This window comes from Dendropsophus ebraccatus, chromosome 4 (assembly GCF_027789765.1).
Source record: "Dendropsophus ebraccatus isolate aDenEbr1 chromosome 4, aDenEbr1.pat, whole genome shotgun sequence".
In the NCBI taxonomy this organism is placed as follows: Eukaryota; Metazoa; Chordata; class Amphibia; order Anura; family Hylidae; genus Dendropsophus; species Dendropsophus ebraccatus.
Window position 1 is genome coordinate 141418998 of NC_091457.1, and position 16593 is coordinate 141435590.

The window sequence follows — 16593 nt, forward strand, 5'->3', positions numbered from 1 at the left end:
CACATCTAACCTCATTACTCTCAGTTCTGTTACACCCACAGAGAAGTTTCCTGTAACAACTCACAAGAAACCAATGAACAAGATTTGCTCTTATCCCAAGATGAAAAAGTATCCCTTAACTTGTGTAACTAGCTGATCAGCGGGGTCTTAACCGCTGGGACCCCCACAAAATCATGAGAACTAAGATAACACATGGAGTGGTAGCATACCAGCTCAGCTACTGCTCCATTCACTCTCTATGGGTCTCCAAAACATTGCAGAGTTTAATAGTCCCATAGAGAATGAAGTGACAGTCCAGCATGCGCGCTGCTGCTCCTCCATTCACTCAAAGACTAGGGGCCTCTGTTCTTGGGACCATTGGGAAAACCTTTAGTCCAACTCCCACCAATGAGCTAGATATCCCCTGTCCTATGGTATGGGATATGTTTGGGATTACCCCTTTAGGCCCTGATCATGGACACAGTTAAAATACAGCTGAAATGTGCACAGATGTATATTTGTAAAGAATACAGAACATTACAAAAAAGACAGCTAAGAACAAAACAATAAATATAAAACTTTACAAGAATATATAGCACCGCAATATAGTCAGGAAGTAGAGATGAGCAAACTTAGGCTGGGTTCACACGACTTTTTTATCCGTTTTTTGTAATGCACGTGTGTGCATCTGTTTTGATCTGTTTTTCCATTGAATTCCATTATTTAAAAAAAAAAAAAAAAAAGGATCAGTTTTTTTTAACGTACACAAAAATGTAGACCTCATTTTTGTGTCCGTTAAAAAAAACGGATCCGTTTTGATCCCTTTTTTTTTATAATGAAATTCAATGGAAAAACGGAGGGGAAAAAAAAACTGATTGCAAAAACGTAGTGTGAACCCAGCCTTACAGGAAGTTTGGGTTCGCCTGTGACCGCATCCATCTTCTCGGGGCTGCAGGATTTAAATGTAGAGCTAACCTAAGCTTGCTGTAAGTTCACCCATCTCTAATCAGCAATGAAGAAAGCTTTAGGGTAAATTCACACGGGCGGATCCGCCGGGAGTCTCACGCACGAAATCCGCAATACACGTATTAATAATAATAAGAAGAAGAATAATACGTGTATTGCGGATTAGCTGCAAATTTCGTGGGTGAGATTCCCGGCCGATCCACCAGTGTGAATTTACCCTTAGAAAAGATTGTCACAACAGCATATTCCCATTAAAGCCGATTTCACACAGGTATATTACAGCTGCAAATCCCAGTCCTGAACTGGTAGTTGTCAGTTGTGGTCATCAGAAACATGGTCAGGCCACAAACTGCAATGGTAATAGGGTCACTAAAGTGTAACCGAATTACATTGTTCGGCTAAGGCTACATTGCAACTTGTGGTCGCAACGTCCTTTTTCTACATCACAAACATGGTTGCAATGTGACCTCCAAATAACAATGACGGCAGAAATCCATATTTAAATCATACTTCTCAGAGTAAGTTTACAGAAGGTGAGCCAAATGGTCACAAATAGGACCAAGAATCTGCAAGTGGCAACATAAATCTATAGTCACATCCCCTTTTACAACGAGCAAAACCTAAACAGGAGATGCACCATACATCGGGAGTGCCTCCTGACATCTGACCTAAGCCTCAGGGTAGGTTCCTCGATCATTGAATCGACTACGGCCCATCACCAAGACGTAAGGGGTCGGTGTAAAAGGAAAGCCAAGTGATGCTGGGGCTGCATGCATAGATAGATATCTATCTATATAGATAGAGGAAATGGACAGTGTGCTCCTCTATCATGTGTCCCACCCGGTGGAGTCAGCACTGCATCAATCACTAGCCAGGTGACAGGATGAATCCTCACTGAGCCAGACCATAGCAGCACATATGTGGAAGGACTGCCCACATAGTGGACTATATAGTGTCAGGGTGATATATAATGTAATATAACGTGTGTGGCTAATGGCCATAGCAGTGCGGCTTCTCTCCGATGTCTCTAACCATCTGTCTGCAACTACATTCTGATTTACAAAACAAGAAAGAAAATTAACATTGAAAACAAAAAACGAAAAAAAATATGCAACGGGGAAAAGAGGACTAATGTGCTTTTTGTTTTAGTATATTTTCTGGAGACTTTTTTTTTTATTCCCCTTCTAAAAAACATCCCATTAAACATTTGTTAGCCAAATAAATATTTTAGTGGCCAAATCTGAAGGACATACATAACTTCATAATAAAGAGGGGGCAATCACGTTTTCTGTGATTACAGTCTGTGCAAGGAAGTCGTGCTACATTCCGGAATCACGGTATCATGATGTTCGGAGCTTTGTCAGCTCCGAGCTCTGAGTCAGTACAGCAATGTGAACATTTGTACTGCTTCAGAGCTCCCGACATCATAATGATACATAATGCCGGGAGGTCTGTGATTCCGGTCTGTATCTCCCATGCACAGACTGTAATGATGGAACATGTGACTGCCCCCTAACTGTGCAAAATGAGCCTCCCTTATTAAAACAGTAATACCGCCCATGTTTCCCAATCAAACACTTTATTTTTTTTTACAGAAATAGAAGAATTAAACGATTTTTCCAGGACTGGAAAATCAGAGCTGCTTTTCTTCCCTAGAACAGCACCACTTATCCCAAGTTTTTTTTTGCGTAGTTCCATTGATGTCAATAACGTTGAGTTGCAGTACCACCAAAAACCTGAGGACAAGAGTGTCACTGGTTTTAGAGGAAAGCAGTCATGTTTTTCTAAGCGTAAATCACCCTTTAACTGTACTATGGGTAACAATGCTAGTTTTACTGAAAGACTCCTTTAGGGTACAAACACACACACCGTATACACAGCGTATTTTCTGCTGCAATATGCAGAAGATTAGATCTAAATAACTGAACACAGCATCAAATCTGCTGCATATCTGCTGCGTATACGGTGTGTGTGTTTGTACCCTTAATAAATTATTCCCGCTGCACAAATCAAATCTGCTTTTATTACGACAGGAACAATGGATGTATTTAAATTTGGCAACTGAAATTTTATTTGGCTCCAAACTTCTTTTTTTTTTTTTTTTTTTTTTTGGTTAAGGAGCCGAAAGGTGCATTGTATATTTATTTTGCAAGCTGGGATTTATCTAGAAGGCAAAATCGTGGAGTTCACAGCAAGTGACTGGCGAATCATGCTAGAGCAGCCTTACATATTGGTGTATGCACAGCAGCCAATGGAGAGCAGGATGGTAACCTTCTGGGGCAGTAAGCTGGTCACATCAGACTCAGAATAGAAGATTGAAAACTCCGGCTGGGGCAGATAGGATAAAGCCTGCTTGCCTGGCTACCTGTTTTCCATGTTCTGCATCTGGAGACTGAGTGATGTGAAGCTAGCCAACAACTCTGTCACTTCATCCACCTGAAATAAAAAGCAAATGTCCTTATTTTATATAGATTTTTAAATGTAGCTGCAGAAAGCACAAGGCCCCTCTGTTAATGCCATACAATAATATATATATATATATATATATATATATATATATATATATATATATATATATATATATAGAGAGAGAGAGAGAGAGAGAGCGCAGATGTTGGGAAAGGGTGGACTGCAGCAACCCACCAACAGGTCATGTTTTGAGGATATCCAATACAAAGAACACCTGTGATAATACCTGATGCACTGAGTATAGTTATATCACCTGTGATATACTAAGGAGATCCTCAAACATGACCTGTTGATGCGCCATGAGGACTAGAAGTAAGAAGCGCTGCTCTAAAACTGTCACATTAAATGGGAGGCCATTCACTAGCATGTAATATTTTGTTGCTTTGGTAAATTAAAAAACAAGATGACATGAAAATATCTGAGATGTATATAGCACATCTGGTTAAATTAACAACAACTAATAGTCTTATATTAATAAAAAGTAAAATGTTAGTAGAGTAAGTACAAGTCCTAACCTGCTCCTTGGTGCTCGTCCTCTGTAGTCTGGAACAGATCTGATCTAGCTGTTGTGTCTGCTCCTGCTGGCCCAGCCTTTCCAGATACTCCCTTAACATCTGGATAATCTACAAATGGCAAAGACAAACGATAGATAAATAAATCCTATTACTGTACAATTTACTAAATAAAGCTTTTTCCTCTGTATCTTTTAACATTATTACAATGACAGGGAAAATAAACTCAAGTGTCTCCTACAATACAGGGGACCTACCAAAGGTCACTTCCTACTTAGACCCATAGGCCATGTTTGGTCACCATCAAGAACTAAACTGAATGTATTACATGTAATAGGAAGGTAATGTTCCCGAAACATACAGAGCTTTGTCTTTACAGCTAGTTAACAATAATGTTAACCAAATGACAGATAGGGTGGAATACGTGAAACACTTGATAACCAAGATCAAGTGATACCAGTACTTAGAAACAGAAATTGGACCCTTTAGGCTACATGTGTCAAACTCCAGGCCCTCCAGCTAATAAACTACAATTCCCATCAAGCCTGAACAGCCAAAGCTTTCGCTTGTAGTTTTGCAACAGCTGGAGGGCCTGGATTTTGAAACCCCTGGTGTAGACCCTGACAGACGAGTCCCCAGATATATTACCAACTACCTTTAAAGGGAAACGAACAGCAGATTTATATGACAGGAAGGCCGGACGTACCACTGTACTGCTCGTGTCAATGGGCTTTAGTGTTATTGAGCAACGTTACATTTTTTAAAGGGGTATTCCAACATTATGTCCGACCTCTGTACCCCCCCCCAGTGATGTCCAGATCGGCCCCCAGCTCCTTTGTCTTGAATACAGCTGCAGGGACGGTGTGTGTGTCCCTGCTGGAATCAGCCAAGTGCTGTACAAACTGATTTATGACTAGATCAAAAGGTCAACTTTTATCTGGTCATTTATTAACTTTAAAAATAAGTGTGATTTCTATATAAACCCATGTCGGAAGGTGGCAGCATAAACTGTAAATTATAGTCTGCAGGCTCTCACCTGTTTCACCTCCAGTCTGAGGGATTCCAGAGTCTGTGATTTTCCATCTTGTAATATGTTCAGCTTAGACTTCGCTAAATGAAGAGGAGTCCGGCCTGCACGGTCTAAAGCATCTACTCTGGCACCTTAAAACAACATTTGGAAATAGAACATATAAAAAAAAATAGCTTTTCTTACACTGGTCTTAATGCCAAATGTACTGGAGTCTTTGCATTGTCTAATAAAAGGTGTAAAAAGTCTTCCACCGTAGAATAAATATGTTTCTTACCTCCCCGTAGAAGGGTAGTGATCACTGGAACGTGACTGGTACAAGCAGCTAAGAAGAAAAAGAAATGAATGATATATAAAAAACAAAAATGCTCATCAATGAACGAGAAAAGTAAGACTCTCATAAAACACTTACCCAAATGTAATGGGGTGTTCCCTAGCCCATCTCTCTGATTCGGATCTGCACCATGGTCCAACAGCAAACGCACTAAAAGAATTAGAAGACAGTTGATTTTAGTGAAATACTTAATAATCATTTACGGCAGATAAGCTGCACACTAACCTACACCGGAATTATCTAGTACATTATAACTAATCTAACGAAAGCTAATAGAAATGTAGAGTCCACGATTATGTGCATTGGCCTGCGGAATACAATGGGAGCAATGATGTCTCCAATTACAGACAGTAAATTAGGGACATGCGCAAGGGGCCTTAGGTTATGTTTAAGGCTGGGTTCACATTACGTATATTTCATTCAGTATTGTGGTCCTCCTATTGCAACCAAAACCAGGAGTGGATTAAAAACACAGAAAGGATCTGTTCACACAATGTAGAAATTGAGTGAATGGCCGCCATTTAATGGCAAATATTTGCTGTTATTTTAAAACGGCTGTTATATTGAAATAATGGCCGTTATTTACTGTTATATGGCGGCCATCCACTCAATTTCAACATTGTGTGGACAGAGTCTTTCTGTGTTTTTAATCCACTCCTGGTTTTGGTTGCAATATGAGGACCACAATACTGACTGAAATATACATAGTCTGAACCCAGCCTAAATCTAAAAATTGTCCTATGTTAATGGTTATTGTCCGCAAACCGTCAGCAGCGTACTGGGTACAGTTTAGTGGAAAAGAGTCTTCTAGTGACGGACAGAAATCTTTATTATACGTTCCTCTGTATCCCATACCAATTTTGTCATTTCCATTGCAGGATGCAAAATGTAATGCTGTCCGCCCCTTGTCATCAGCTGCACAAGGATCCGTTCCTTCATCTAGCAGGTGTTGGACTAAAGGAAAAAAAAATAAATAAAGATCTATATTAAGCATTGCCTTTATTCATATGACAAGGGTCACCTATATATTGCCCAGAAAGAATTTTCTGTGTAGCCATCACGGAGGAGAAACCCTTTCTAACCAATGTACAGGTGATCCGCACATATTTCACTCATAGTTATTTAGCTGTGCTCTATTAGTATACAGTATAAGCAGTGACTGTAGCATGGCTGCAAATACAAATGTGAACAGCGCTCCATGGTGTGATGTCTGAGAAGAATAAAAGTAGTGAAAGAGTAAATGGGGGACTCTCACCTGATGTGGTTGTGCAAATGCACAGAGATTTATCTGACAGATTTTTGAAGCCAAAGCTAGGGATGAATTTGCAAAGAGGAAAAATCCCAGTCTTTCCTTTATGACCTGTTCCCTGTTTATAGTCTGTTCCTGGCTTTGGCTTCACAAATATGTCAGATAAATCTCTCTGTGTAAAGGCACCCTAAGAACCGCAGCCACTCCCAGGTACCAGGATTCTACTAAAAAAAAAAAATCCTCCATTCCAACAATCCCCGGGTAAATCAGGCACAAGTCCATAAGTAGGCATAGGATAAAATGTATAAAATATTTATTGAAAATACCACAACACGTTTCAAAGTCGAACTAACTTCTTTTTTAAAGTGTCTAATACATTAGACACAGAAGTCAGTTTGACTTCAAAGCGCGTTGTAAAAAATATTTATTGAAAATACCACAACTCGTTTTGAAGTCGAACCGACTTCTTTATCAAGTGTCTTAGGTATTAGACACTTGATAAAGAAGTCGGTTCGTCTTTGAAACACGTTGTGATATTTTCAATAAATATTTACCTTCTGCCTACTTGGACCTGCGCCCAATTTACCCGGGGATTGTTGAAGTGGAGGAATTTTTTGCCTGTAACATGACTGGGTTTTCTAGTGCACATCTGAGGTAGATGGTAAGCTGCGTCACTGCAGAACTGCTGGCTCAGTCAGACTGTATATAAACCCAAAGACAGGAAAACATCAAAGAGAAAGCTTTACTGATATATGTAGGCCAGCACCTGTATCTAGATCATTTCCGTTGGCCGCTTCTCGTAGCTTTCGGAGGGCTGTTAGGAGATAAAAAGTAAAATTGAATTTTAATAAAGTAAAATTGACCCATGTGACTATAACCTTATACAGCAGCATTACAGTATCTTGCCAAGGTGGCACAGAAAAACATGCAAATATTTCCAAAACTGTTAAAGGAGAAGTAATTACTTATGGAAAGTTAGACAAATTCCTAATGTACATTAATTATGGGAAATGCACATATACTGCTATTTCCCTTAATTTAGTAGATCAGGAAGTCTTCAGATTCTCCAAAAACCTGTGACGTCACGAATCAGTTGTAATTCCAATGGAGTGTCCAGCAGGGGGCGCACTATATATAGAAGTCTATGGCACTGTATTGTGCCTATAGAAGTGTATGTAATGTATGTACACTTTGCTTTATTGATTAAACACATTTATGGAATACTTTGGGGGAGCAAGGAGGGGCATATCTGATGTGAAGGCGGCCCTACCCGAGGCTATTCTCATCTTACAAAGTTGTCACCTAATCTATGGATTGTGCATTGGTGGTGGTCTAAAAGATGGGACCCCAATTCCAAGAAAACAGGGGCTCAGAATAAACGTAGTGCATAGTGTTTACATGGCCTCTGGAGATGAGCACAACTGGAGTCCGATCATTCAGCATTGTGTGGCTGCAGCCCTAAGGAGTCTGGGAAAACATGGATAAAGACATAGGCCATAGTCTCCATGGTTCTCTGGACTTCTTAGAGCTGCATCCAACTTCTTCAGCTACAAATGCTGAATAATTAAATTGGAGTTGCGCTCATCCCTAGCGGCCACCGCTCCATTCATTCTCTATGTCCAAGAGCTGAACTCAGCAATGTTCTGAAGCCCCATATAGAATGGAGAGCTGGCTGTATATGGCCCATATAGGACTGAATGGAGAGCTGGCTGCATATGGCCCATATAGGAATGAATGGAGAGCTGGCTGCATATGGCCCATATAGGACTGAATGGAGAGCTGGCTGCATATGGCCCATATAGGACTGAATGGAGAGCTGGCTGCATATGGCCCATATAGGACTGAATGGAGAGCTGGCTGCATATGGCCCATATAGGAATAAATGGAGAGCTGGCTGTATATGGCCCATATAGGAATAAATGGAGAGCTGGCTGCATATGGCCCATATAGGAATGAATGGAGAGCTGGCTGCATATGGCCCATATAGGAATGAATGGAGAGCTGGCTGTATATGGCCCATATAGGAATGAATGGAGAGCTGGCTGTATATGGCCCATATAGGACTGAATGGAGAGCTGGCTGTATATGGCCCATATAGGACTGAATGGAGAGCTGGCTGTATATGGCCCATATAGGAATAAATGGAGATCTGGCTGTATATGGCCCATATAGGAATGAATGGAGAGCTGGCTGTATATGGCCCATATAGGACTGAATGGAGAGCTGGCTGTATATGGCCCATATAGGACTGAATGGAGAGCTGGCTGTATATGGCCCATATAGGACTGAATGGAGAGCTGGCTGTATATGGCCCATAAAGGAATAAATGGAGATCTGGCTGTATATGGCCCATATAGGAATGAATGGAGAGCTGGCTGTATATGGCCCATATAGGACTGAATGGAGAGCTGGCTGTATATGGCCCATATAGGACTGAATGGAGAGCTGGCTGTATATGGCCCATAAAGGAATAAATGGAGATCTGGCTGTATATGGCCCATATAGGAATGAATGGAGAGCTGGCTGTATATGGCCCATATAGGACTGAATGGAGAGCTGGCTGTATATGGCCCATATAGGACTGAATGGAGAGCTGGCTGTATATGGCCCATATAGGACTGAATGGAGAGCTGGCTGTATATGGCCCATAAAGGAATAAATGGAGATCTGGCTGTATATGGCCCATATAGGAATGAATGGAGAGCTGGCTGTATATGGCCCATATAGGAATGAATGGAGAGATGGCTGTATACATGGCGCCAATAATTCAGGAAAATAGCCAGGGTCACGGTCTGATCATCACTGATCAATATGGCGATCAGCTGACTCATCCTCCTATTGTATTATTTCCTGCATTACACATGCATTGTGCTGACTGTGAGCCACTTCTACTTTTACTAACGCATTGATGTCAGTAAAAGGGGGCGTAGCCAATCTGGTCACATGATATTACTCAGAAATGATGAGATATAACAGGCTATCTCCATTATTATTCCTGGATCACCATCTGCACTTATGGATTTACACCTGTGTCTCTCCGGCTATTCCAGAACTACAACTCCCAGCATGCTCTGACAGTGCCCATGGATTATGGGTATTGTAGCTGATGAACACTGCTGGACACTATATTCTCGTCTATTATAATGTCCCTGACACTGTACCCACAGCAGCACCGCTTACCATAGCTTTCCCTGGCCAATGGGCACAGTCGGTACCGGTGCTGCCGGTGAGACTTGACACGGCCTCCCGGGCTCCTCTTTGGCTTCTCGGGCTCTTCCCATAGAGCTCTCAGCAGCTCCGGTACCCCCGAGCCCAGCTCTCCGGGAAGAGACGACTTCCCCTGCTCTTCTAGCTCCATTCGCTCCACAGGCTCCAGGCAGTCCACCAGGCCGTAGTCACCATGACAACCGGAAGCCCCAGCCAATCAGCGCGGAGGGAGCGTGGGACGTCGAATATTACACGCACAGGAAAGCCTTTTGTAAAAACCTACCAATAGGAAGGCGTGACGTCACACTCATTTGCATATAACTTGACAGCTTGAAGTCGTCAAACGCAGGCCCTACCCAGCTGTCGCAAAACTACAATTCCCATCATTCCTGGACAGCCAAAGCTTTAGCTTTGGCTGTCCAGGCATGATGGGAATTGTAGTTTTATAACAGCTGGCGAGCGTGCCTGCACATTATGAGCCATTCATTTTCACGCTCTTAACTTTTACATGTTATTTGTAACCTGCGGCACAGTGTGATTACAGCCAGACTTATTTATATCATTTGTGTTAGCTCTAACTACTTAAAAACATGATTATTTATTTAGTTTATTTTTTTTTATTTAAGAAATAGTAAAAGGGGATGGACTTTTATAGTTTACATACATTATAAGCAATCATTAGAATGATCCTACTGACCAATGCTAATGCATTGCATTGATAAGTTTAAAGCAATTGTACAAAATTGCATGAGAATTTTTTTTACATTACCTTGTCTTTGCTGACATGGAGATCCCAGTGTAATGATATCCCCTCCTATCGGTAACGTGGCGAGGCTTGATTCTAATGAAGGTGCATCAGAGAAGAGATGGGATAGTGCGGCGCTAAACAATTATTCACTAAATAACACACATTACAAAGTTATACAACTTTGTAATGTATGTTATGTCTGTGAATGGCCCCCTTCCCTGTGTTTCCCCCCCACCCACGCTAGATCCGGAAGTGTGGTGCACTATACTCACCTGATTCGTGTCGACCCCGGCTGCCATCTTGTGACAATGATGTCATCTTAGGGAGGCCGGCCGAACCGCTCCGACCGTCCCTCATACCTGCCCCCCTCTGCCGCATCATCAGCAGCTCAGCCGGGACTGGCTGAGCATAACTGTGCTCAGCCAATCGCGGCTGAGCAGCTGATGACGCGGCAGAGGGGGGCCGGCATAAAGGAGGGCTGGTGCGATCCGGCCGGCCTCCCGAAGACGACGTCATTGTCCCCAAGAAGGCGGCCAGGGTCGACATGAATCAAGTATGTATAGTGCACTACACTTCCGGGGGGGGGGGGGGGGGGACATGGGAAAGGGGGCCATTCACTAACGTAACATACAGTACAAAGTTGTATAACTTTGTAATGTGTGTTATTTAGTGAATAATTTTCTAACGCCGCACTACCCCTTTAAAGTGTCGCTGTCGTTTAAATTTGTTTTGCAGAAATCAATAGTACAGGTAATTTTAAGAAACTTTGTAATTAGATTTATTAGCTGAAAAATGCATTTTTATCATGAGAAAGCAGTTTGAAGCTCTCCCCCCTGTCTTCATGGTTCTCTTATGGAGAGGGGGAGGAGTGGAGGGAGATGAGGCACCAAAACAGGACAACAAAGAGTTAATTTACAGCTACATCACCAGGCTATCTCCTCTGAGGTCAGCAATGACCTCTCTGACCTCTGAATACCGGCTCTCATACAGCTCCCACTGTGTAGTCCTTTGTTCTCTGCTCTCTGCTGGCGATTAATCTCCCTCCTCCCCCCCCCCTCCCCTCTCCATAGATTACGACAAGCCAATGACACCTTAAAGAGGTCATAGTGCATCGACCTCCAGTGCCTAGCGCAGGCCAAAGTGCAGATGAAAAAACTGGCATCGATCAAAGGAAATGGGCGGCATTTTGAAAACTGGACTGCACCACTGGGATCTCCACGCTGACGCTGACAAGGTAGTATAAAAAAATATATATTGTGTGAATTGGTACATTCACTTTAAAGATTAAAGTTTTTTTTGTTTTTTTAATACATTGCTTTAATAAAGTTATATAACAACAGGGCTGTCTAAGTAATCGCCGCTCACTGTGCAAAGGTAATAGTGATGAGCAGCCTCCCCCTATATATAGTATATTTGAATATGTACAGTACACAGGGAGACAAGATCCCCCCCTTTCTATCAATAGCGCTGATCAGATCAGGGGACCATGAACTGCAGGACTTAGCGTCAGTAGCAGCAGAAGAACCCATGTCGCCTCTTACTGCTGCCACTGTACGATAAACCGTATATATTGTATAAACAAAAAACAATACATTTACTTTTTAATGAACTTAAATTACAAAGTCATATAACTTAGCAGTGTATTAGAGGCAATGTATAAAAAATATATATATATTTTTTTCTCTTCTTCTGCTACCCCGGGCACAGACTTTCTTTTCAAAACAGCCAGGGAGGAGGTGGGTGAACTTAACAACATGCACCTACCTACCCCGCTCTAGCACTGGGGTCTGCTGTCCTCTGCTCCTGTTCTTGGACCCTTCTAGGCCTAAGTGAGGATCTGGGACGTGACGTGTTAGGCCTACTCAGCGACCGAGGCAGCCTTAGACTGGCTGAGAGAGCTTGGAACGTTCCAAGTCCCCTCTCTAGACCAGGAAGCAGCTGGGACTGGGAACTGGGGCCAGCAGACCCCAGCTTTGGAGCTGGGTAGGTAAGTGCTTGTTCCTATGTTCATCCACCTCCTCAGGGGCGGATTAACTTAGGCCCTGGGCTGTTCACTAAGCCTGGCCCCCCCCCCACCCCACTGTCACTAAGGCACCACTAGCATGGTGTTCATAGTACAGGATAGATAATGTCATGGTTCCCTGAATTGTGCAAAATTGCTGTAGAAAAGCCACAGTTTTTTGCAAAAGATGGCAGAACTGTAGCCAGGAGACATTTCACCACTAAAATTATCTGTCTTTTTGGGTGGCCATGGGCCCCTCAGGAGCTACTGCCCGAAACTGACCTATTATAATCCTCTACTGCACCTCCTCCCCGGCAGTTCTGAAAAAATAGTCTGTGCCTGGCCTCCTCCTTTAATTGGTGCTCCACTTGTACAGTCTGTCTGACGCAGGCTGTACAAGGAGATCTAACATGATAGTTTTAGAAGCCTTTGGAAGGCCTATGGCTGCCATGGTAACCAAACGGCACCCTGAGATTGTATTGTGGTCATCAGTCCCCTGTTAGATGTGGCACCTGTTTACATGCCTTAGTCACTATTGATGGGGACAGGTAGATAGCTAAAGTCTAAAGGTAGATAGCTTATGTCTGCTGAGTCTGGACTGCTAAGCCACAGACGGCAGAAGAATGCTGCATCTGAATGGCCAATTACAGATGCAAGTGTCAGCTGTAAGATAGAGTCAGCACCAGAACTAGTACTTTATGATTATCAATGGAGTCAGGGGCGTAGCCAGGATTCATGAGGCCCCATAGCAAAAAAAAATTAAACAGGACCCCCCGGCACAACAAAAAGCACATTATATAGAATAAAGTCTCTTGTGGCAGAGCAGAGAGCCAATCGCTGCTTGCTCTGTCAATCCACTGCATTTAACTATAAGGGCCCATTAGGAGCTGTTATGGTTAGCCCCTTATGTACTGAAGTGTGTAAGTGACATAAACCTCACCAACATGCTGCAGCACAAAGAAGGGTTAAAAGCAGAACAGAAGGAGATGGCTTGTGCATTCATAACCCCTGACCTCTGCAGAACAGAGGTCAGGGGTTATCAGACCAGTGAAGCAGAGATCGCCTTGTCTTCTTATTAACCTTTTTTTGTGTCACAGCAAGTAAATGAACTTTCGGTCACTTACACGCAGCAGTACATAAGGGGTTAAGCAGAAGGACACAGGTTGGCTCTTATCTTTCCTGTGCATCCCCGGGCCCCCCTTCTGCAGGGGCCCCATAGCAGCTGCCTACCCTGCCTCTATGGTAGCTACGCCTATGAATGGAGTGTGCTTGCAGGGGGTGGGCTGAATTGGCACTATGGGGGTGGGGTAGTGCACAGGAATGACAATGAGGATGAAGGTAAGAGACATACTTTCATCCTTGGCACCTCCTGCGCAATAGTAGGCTATCAGCAGGTTAGATTTGTCTCTTTAAAGGGGTTGTCCAGCAAAAATGTTTTTCTTTTAAATCAACTGGTGTCAGAAAGTTATATAGATTTGTAATTTACTTCTATTAAAAATTCTCAAGTCTCCCCATACTTATTAGCTGCTGGATGTCATGCAGGAAATGTTGTTTTATTTTCAGTCTGACACATTTTTCTCTGCTGACATCTCTGTTCGAGACAAGAACTGTTAAGAGCAGGAGAGGGTTTCTCTGGGGATTCATAGAAAACGGAGAGTTCCTGTCTTGGCCAGAGATGTCAGCAGAGAGCACTGTGTCAGACTGAAAATGAAACGACATTTCCTGCAGGACATACAGCAGCTAATAAGTACTGGAAGACTTGAGAATTTGTTATAGAAGTAAATTACAAATCTGTATAATTTTCTGACACCAGTTGATTTGAAAGAAAAAGATTTTCACTGGATAACCCCATTAAGGGATCAAAGGGCTATATTATGGCATAGTATGATTCACTTTTTTCCCGCCGGGCCCACCTCCAGTGCACAGAGTAGGCCATTGCACATAAAGAAACCAATGCCGATTGCAGGAATCGGGTGATGTCTTGAAAAATGGACTGCGCCATGAGAATCCCTTCGCCGACACGGTGGTGAAAAAGGAAATTCACTACTTCAAGTGGTACATTCTCTTTAACGTACCAGTTGCCTTTTCATTGCAGTACTGTCACTAAAATCATGCAATGCCATGACAGTGGTAGCCCTGCCCCCGTTCACCAAAACGTCTAATATGCATGAAGATTAAACTGCTAATAGCACAGAAACAGCGCTGAGGATCAGGGTAAGAATTGTACCTTCATCCTCAGCGTCCCATGCAATACAAGGAAATATCATATATTCTTTTTTTTCTTCAATACTATAAGCTCGTATAGTCTCTCTGCAAGATATGTTATCTTAAAGGGGTAGTGCGGCGTTTTACATTTATTCACTAAATAACACATATTAAAAAGTTATACAACTTTGTAATGTGTGTTATTTAAGAGAATGGCCCCCTTCCCCGTGTTCCCCCCACCCCAGAAATGTTGGTGCAGTATACTTACTTAATTGCTGTCGACCCCAGCTGGCCTCCAGAAGATGACGTCGTCGACCCAAGATGGCGGCCAGGGTTGACAGCAATTGAGTAAGTATACTGCACCACACTTCCGGGTGCTGAGCCAATTCTTAGCCAATCGCGGCTGAGCAGCTGATGACGCGGCAGAGGGGGGCCGGCATGAGGGACGGCTGGAGCGTCGTCGACCCAAGATGGTGATCGGGGGTCGACAGCAATTGAGTAAGTTCCCCCCACCACACTTCCGGGGTGGGGGAAACACGGGGAAGGGGGCCATTCACTTGAATAACACGCATTACAAAGTTGTATAAGTTTGTAAGGTGTGTTATTGTGTAAGTGAATAAATGTTAAAAGCCACACTATCCCTTTAAAGTGACTCTGTACCCACAATCTGACCCCACCCCCCCAAACCACTTGTACCTTCAGATAGCTGCTTTTAATCCAAGATCTGTCCTGGGCTCTGTTCGGCAGATGATGCAGGTATTCTCCTAAAAACAACTTTTAATCCTACAGCGCTGTGCCTAACGGCCGGGGCTTACATTTGTATATGCATTAGGCTGGCACCACCTCTCCGTCCTTCCTCCCCACCCTCCTCATCATTAGGAATGATCCAGGAACATTTACTGCTGTTTGAGCTTTGCACAGGTGTATTAACGATCCAGCCCATGTTCATTATGCACACATGTGGGGAATAGGGAGCAATCTGCCTGGAGTATTCCTAATGCTGAGGGTGGGGAGGAGGGACAGAGAGGGTGTGCCAGCCTAATGCATATACAAATGTAAGCCCTGGCCGTTAGACACAGCGCTGCCGGATTAAAAGTACATTTTTAGCACAATAACTGCATCACCTGCGGAACGGACCCCAGGACAGATCTTGGATTAAAAGCAGCTATCCGAAGGTACAAGCAGTTTGGGGGGGGGGGACAGATTGTGGGTACAGAGTCGCTTTAACTCACTCTCTTCCAATCTTACTACTTCTCTCTCCATAGATTTGTAAAGACAGCTTGTAATCTGATCTCTCAGTGATCTGCTAGTTCCCCACAGGATGGACATATATTTTATTATTTTAAATTTTAATTAAGATTAGCAGGGGAATGAAACGCCTTAAGGGTATAAACCCACACACCGTATACGCAGCAGATACGCAACAAGTACGCAGCAGATTTGTTGTTCAGTTATTTAGATCTAATCTGCTGCGAGTTTGCTGCGTATCGCAGCAGTAAATACGCTGCATATACGGTGTGTGGGTTTATACCCTAAAAGGGGGAAAAATTCTCTGATAAGATATATAGCAAATGTTCTTATATTAGTTTGTACTGTTGATTTATGTAACAATTATTAATTGAATTGTTATGACCAATTTCTATTGTAATCAGCTTTGTAAACCTATGAAGCTTTATACAGATACACAGCTGTATATACGGGAACTGCAAAAGTAATAAAGCAAATAAAGCTGTCCGGGATGATAACCATCTCCATGTGCTAAAGATTCTAAACACGCGAGAACTACCTTTAATGGGCGTGACCAACTACAACCAATCAGCTGGAGAATGAGAAGCACTCGCGAGGAGCCAGAAATGTAAAAGTTGCGGCGATTGGACGAGCCGGGTTCCGGAAGT

General features: G+C 42.9%; 1 protein-coding gene across 1 annotated transcript; it reads right to left on the reverse strand.

Moving 5' to 3' along the window:
* Window positions 1-808: 808 nt before the first annotated feature.
* ANKRD54 (ankyrin repeat domain 54) lies at window positions 809-9970 on the reverse strand. Its single transcript, XM_069967226.1, has 8 exons — window positions 9717-9970; window positions 7303-7350; window positions 6143-6241; window positions 5366-5437; window positions 5231-5278; window positions 4963-5087; window positions 3930-4037; window positions 809-3381 (listed from the first exon to the last, which is right to left on the reverse strand). The coding sequence occupies exons 1-8, from the start codon at window positions 9892-9894 to the stop codon at window positions 3307-3309; spliced, it is 753 nt and encodes a 250-aa protein (XP_069823327.1). The 5' UTR covers window positions 9895-9970; the 3' UTR covers window positions 809-3306.
* Window positions 9971-16593: the final 6623 nt, after the last annotated feature.

What these genes read in the sequence shown, in the direction of transcription:
- ANKRD54 (XM_069967226.1), bottom strand. Translation starts at nt 9,894, where the DNA reads ATGGAGCTAGAAGAGCAGGGGAAGTCGTCTCTTCCCGGAGAGCTGGGC. An exon ending in ATTGGCCAGGGAAAGCTATG is followed by an intron (nt 7,351 to 9,716) that starts GTAAGCGGTGCT and finishes ATCTCCTAACAG; the next exon opens with CCCTCCGAAAGCTACGAGAA. An exon ending in CAATGGAAATGACAAAATTG is followed by an intron (nt 5,438 to 6,142) that starts GTATGGGATACA and finishes TAATTCTTTTAG; the next exon opens with TGCGTTTGCTGTTGGACCAT.